Here is a 5,574-nt window from a genome sequence, read left to right as displayed (position 1 = left end):
ATTCTTGTGGAAGTAGTTTAGGGGGAACCATATACCATGATAGTGCTGGGGAAGACAGCCAGACAGATTACCAGTGAGCTACTCTTGTAAGCTAATTCTTTCTGTGCCTGCTGGTCATTGGCATGAGCAACCTAAAGTGACCAATGAGCAGCTACAGCTTGAAGTTTAGTGATACTCCTTCTTCATACCACACACAAAAATTAATTCAAAAAGTATCACAGACTTGGGTGTGGTGGTGCTAACTGAGTTATTAACAGGTAAGAAAGGCAAATCTTAACCCAAACAGGAAGAAACATTCTAGGATGGGAAGGATCTGATATGATCAACTTGGCACCAAGTGACTGGTGATTTTTGAAGAATGACACCATCTCAGGGGCTCTGCATTAATCTCTGTGCTGACAGATCCAGCAGTGGTCAGCTTTGGTGAGAACCCAGTCCATGAAGTCCTTGCATACCTTCTCTCTGCTATCTTGGTTACCCCATTCATGAGCCCACTTCACAGGCATGGGGGTGGCTGAGACAGTCTCTGACTAGTCTTCTTGCCCACTTGTTTGCTTAGTCCTTTTTTGCAATGGATGCTTTCTGGTGGGCATTAACACACAATCTAACCACGTCATCTTCCTACATCCTTACTTTTCTTCTTTGGACTTCTTTAATCTTGACTTTATAATCTTGCATCTTCCAGGTTCTTAACAGCAGACTGAGCCATTTGACTAGTCTGTGTGCATACTAAATTATGTTACCTAACTTCACACCAAGTCCATGTACAGAGTAATAATGGAGTTCTGCCCATCAGGAGACCGTTCCCTCTGCACTGCCTTCTAATACTCTGATGATCCAGACACCACACTCCTGTGTATCCTTTTAATATCATGGTAAATCAGAAAATATTAATTTACAAGAGCAAAAGCTATGACCCACTTCATTGTTATGAATCTTAATGACATTTTGGTTGCCTAATTTTCAGCCACTTTTCTTATTTGAGGAGATTTAGCCATAAGAGTTGGGCTGTAACTCTTGCTGTAGAAGACAGGGCAGATGGAGTGTGATTTTCCTGGTCCTGCAAACTGGATGACTGAAGAGTTGCCTCTACCAGTCCTTGACCTTAAGATAGGATTAGATAGCAACTGCAGCTACAGCAGTTGCAGTCAAGAGTCCAGTGCCCAGGAGTGGAGGTAACATACTAACAGCCAGTTTCTCTGAAAATGCATTGGCTGGGTTTTCCTTCCTTGTTTATTGCTGAGATCTGGATTTCTAACCTTCTTCTGGTTTTTTTGACTATCCAAGGCTTTTCCAAGGACTTCTTTTTCTTAGTAAGATATCCAGAATCAGTTTCTATTTTTGCATCCAGGAACCTGGAATCAAATATACACTCCTTTGTTAACACCAGCTAAGCAACTGGCATTATCGATAGTGCTAGGTAGCAGACACAGGAAGATTTAAACAATAGCCCTCAAAAAAGAGAAAGATCAGGCCAAGATTGTGTAAGCAGAACGTTGAATAAATCCATGTAACCCAAACTCACATAACCTGGCCAGTTGGGAAGGCAATCATTAAAGAGGAGAGGCTTGAACTTTGTCCCAGGTGGTTGATACTTAGTTAAATACTGTATATTATTTACCCCATTGTCCCCTTAATGAACTATTAGCTTTTGTTTTCTTCTCAGTGCACAAGCCTTTCTAGTGTCATGCAATTTTTCGAAAAGAATAATCATATCTGTACTACCACATCCTCTGGTTCAAACACAATTTTCTTGTTTTCTTCTTTTTCAGAGCAATATTTTCCTTAGAAGAGAATTTACTTCTAAACTACTCTGAAATCAGTTTTTTCCCCTCCTTCCCTGTTTTCCTTTCTTCCCTGACCCTTCCTTCTTCCTTACATTCTTCCTTTATCCTTCCACAACAACTTTCATTTTATGAAAGTGACTCTATATTCAGGTAAAGGGAATTAGAACAGGCAGAAAAATGTAAAGTGAAAGCAGTAGGCATTAATCATCATATCTTTCATAGGCCTATTATTTTTATTTTGTGTATTTCCTTCAAGATTTTTTCCTATTTAAGTCTATATCAACAAAATTGAGATAAAAATCAGTAATGTAGGAAAAGATTTTTGTCTGTTTCATATATGCATCTATAAATATGCATTATATATCCTGCTTTACCCACTTAATATTTTTATTTTCCTTTTTATACACTATTTTAAGACATTTTATGACAACATAGTATTCCATCAAATTATTTACCTTTTATTAATGCCTCTAAAAACATTTGGGTTGCTTCCAAATACTACAATCTGAATTTTAAGTTTATTAAAGCATATTTTCAAGTAATTTTCAGAAAGTTATATTAATTCTCACTCACCACCACCTGCCTATGAGTACCAATCTCAACATTATAGTTCTAAAAACCTTTACTGACTTGAAAATTATTATTTCAGTGGTTTTTAAAAAATTCTCACTCATCTGTTATTTCAGATTTATGAAAGTACAACCAGTTAGGGGGAGTAATGCAGATGATTTTTGAAAATATTCTTTGTCAGAGAAATGTTTGGTGTGAGTCTACTCTAGAAGAAGATTGTAATTATTTAATAAACCTCCATAAACCTATGTGCATATTACCTATTTTCTGTATAAGGAAATTATAATGATATATTTTCTATCAGGTTTTAACTGTCCATTGCAGATTTCTCTTTCAAACTCAGGTGGCTTAATTTGAGTCTAAACATCATAACAGTCTTTTCTTGTCTCTAAAAGCAATTTTTTCAAAGCAATTGCAGGCTAAAATCTAACAACTCCTAAATAAGGTACACTGGCAAAATAGCAAAATAAGATATTTGGGGCTGATGAATTATATGATTTGTGTAGAAAAGGATTTCAGAAAGCTGAGCAAATGGCAACGAAAATATCACTAACCCAAAAAACATGTGGAAAAGAAATTGCTCTGCTTTCCTTTCATTTATTCATTTATTCATTCATTCATTCATTTATTTTTATTTTTTTATTTATACAAGCACTGGGTACAGTCAGAAGCATGGAGGGTGAGAGAATTCACCAGAGCCAGAGAGGGGAACAGAACAGGCAGACCAACGAAATATACTGCTGAGGGGATCAGCGGGCACGGCAGGAGAGGTCTGTGTGCCATGTGGGACCCTCGCCAGAGGCTGGGAATCAAACCAGCGCTGCAGAGGCTGCAGGCAGCTTCACAGCCCAGCACTCAACCGTTGTGCCACTGGGGAGGCCCTGCTTTCCTTTTTTAGAAAGATGTTGATTCTAATTTGTCTGGATGTCCACACAGAATCATTCCCGGGTAACATTTTTCCAATCAAATATCCCTTAATTTTTACTATCATTCCAAAAGTGTGATAAAATTTTATTTTTTAATTTATTTTCTTGAGGTAACACTGTATGTGATTTAGAGGTATAGGGTCACACCTCTTCCAATGTATGTTACCCCATGCAATGGGATTTTAAAACAAGAACCCTCAGGTGCAAGTCTTGAATCCCAAACTTTTGACCACTGTGGCTGGTTCACTTTTCTTTACTTTAGAGAGAATAACATCTTTCCTGAAAATACACGCAGCATGTCCGCTATCAAAAACAACCACGAAAACACCAAAACAGTGACTTTTGCATCTTCTGGTGCAGGTTAACTTGATAAGCATGAAATGAGCTGAGAATCACACCTGCTAATTCGGTCTAGGCTCTCATGAACTAAAGAGCTGAGTGGCTGGATCTGGTTAAGTTTTGTCCTTATACCACTGTTAACTAAAGATTTTTGGAGATTCTGGGAACTAATTTTTTTTTTGAGGTAATGTTGGTTTACACCTTTGCTTGTATTGGGGAGTATATGACCCCCACACCTGCACTCATGTTATTGCCATAGCACACCCATCACCTTCGTCCATGTGCTCTTCCCCAACCTTGCTCCTACCATTCTTCCCCTCCCACTTTGGGTTTCTCAGGTCTATAATCAGTTTTTAAGAGTTAATTTTTAAATTTGGCTTTATCTATTTGTTTGCTTAGTTTTACTATATTACACTCATAAGTAACACCATCTAGTGTTTGTCTTTCTCCATCTTACTTATTTCATTTATAATAATCGCCCCCAGCTTCATCCACACTGCTGTGAATGGCATGAGTTTGGCTTTTTTGATAGCTGAGTAATATTGTTATGGCAGGATTCCCTCAGGTAACCAGGCAGCACTCAGAGAGGAGGAGGGAAGTTCTTTATTTACACCAGTGGGCCCAAAGGATATCTTCCTCCAAAGTCTGAGCCCCCAGCAGTTAGTCAAGGACTGTATTTATTGTCTCAGCAGGGGTACACTTGCACTCTAAAAGCAAACAGGGAGTACAGAAGCAGGAGATTTCTAAGTGGTTATCTGGGGTGTATAAGTCAGGTGTGTAGCCTTGAGAACACTTATCAGTTTCCCTGAAACTTTCAGTCTTTGAAGCTTTGTCTTAACATAACTTAAGCTAACTAACAGGTCAGCCTGACTTTTTTCCACCTCAATATTCCATCACTTGTATATATATATACCATATCTTCTTTTTTTATTTAACAAAATACAAGAACAAATCCACTTTTATTGGCCTTTCAGTATATTGAAATCCTTGAGGGGTACAGCATCACACGGATTCTGTGTCCTATGGTGTTAGCTGGAAGGTTGCTTCGGAATTTTGCACGAACCATGCCACTGTTTCCACGGGCATGTGTTACTTTTCCCCAGATTACTCTAGTTATATTTGGTTTGCCACCAGGAGTCACTCTGTTGTTCTTTGCTTTGTACACATAAGCACATCTCTTGCCTAGATACAATTCTGTTTCATCTTGAGCATAAACACCTTCAAATTTAAGAAGAGCTGTATGCTCCCTCTGGTTCCGGACACCCTGCTTGTAGCCAGCAAAAATAGCCTTGGACCATAGCCTTCTAGCCATTTTTTAGAAGTCCGATTCCCAGCAGGCCTCCACAGCAACCAAGATGGTGGAGAGAGTATACCATATCTTCTTGATCCACTCATCCGCTTGGGGGCAATTAGGTTCTTTCCATATTTTGGCTATTGTAAGTAGTGGGCACTAAAAGTATTGTTTGATGATATTTAAGGAAAAGACTAAGCTGAGAAGGTGAACTGACAGTCACATGACTTAATGGTATTAATGAAAGGATAAGCTGACAGAATCATGGAGTTTAAAAAAAAAGTAATGAAGAGATTTATGATCTCTGTGCCAAAGAGATCATAAATCAGCATTATCATAAGAGAAAGTTGGCAACATGTATCAAAGGCTATAAAAATGCCCATTCCGCTTGGCTCAGCAATTTTACTAGGAATTTATCCTAAGAAAACAAATGTAGTTTTGCAAAGAAATTTATGTGCAAAATGTTCATTGCATCATTATTTATAAATTTAAAAACTGGAAACAACCTAAGAACCCTATAGTAGGTGAACATTAAGTGGAAACACAGAAAACTGATAACATTCAACTTTTTAAATTGAGATGTAATTGGATATTCAACTATTCTGACCTGCAAAAATGATAATTTTATGTAGATCAATTTAAATACGTATTGAATGTTATG

The 5,574-nt window shown here is 37.8% G+C and overlaps 1 protein-coding gene across 1 annotated transcript; it reads right to left on the bottom strand.

The window, feature by feature from the left end:
* Positions 1–4,592: 4,592 nt before the first annotated feature.
* On the bottom strand, positions 4,593–4,934 carry LOC311170351 (large ribosomal subunit protein eL33-like; the record flags this gene model as incomplete). Its single annotated transcript, XM_084232719.1, has 1 exon — positions 4,593–4,934. One exon carries the CDS (start codon positions 4,932–4,934, stop codon positions 4,593–4,595), a length of 342 nt encoding a protein of 113 aa, XP_084088845.1.
* Positions 4,935–5,574: the final 640 nt, after the last annotated feature.

This window comes from Talpa europaea (genome assembly GCF_964194135.1).
Source record: "Talpa europaea genome assembly, chromosome: 4".
Classification (NCBI taxonomy): Eukaryota; Metazoa; Chordata; class Mammalia; order Eulipotyphla; family Talpidae; genus Talpa; species Talpa europaea.
Note: the sequence above shows the minus strand (reverse complement) of the source record. Positions and strands in the feature narration are given on the sequence as shown.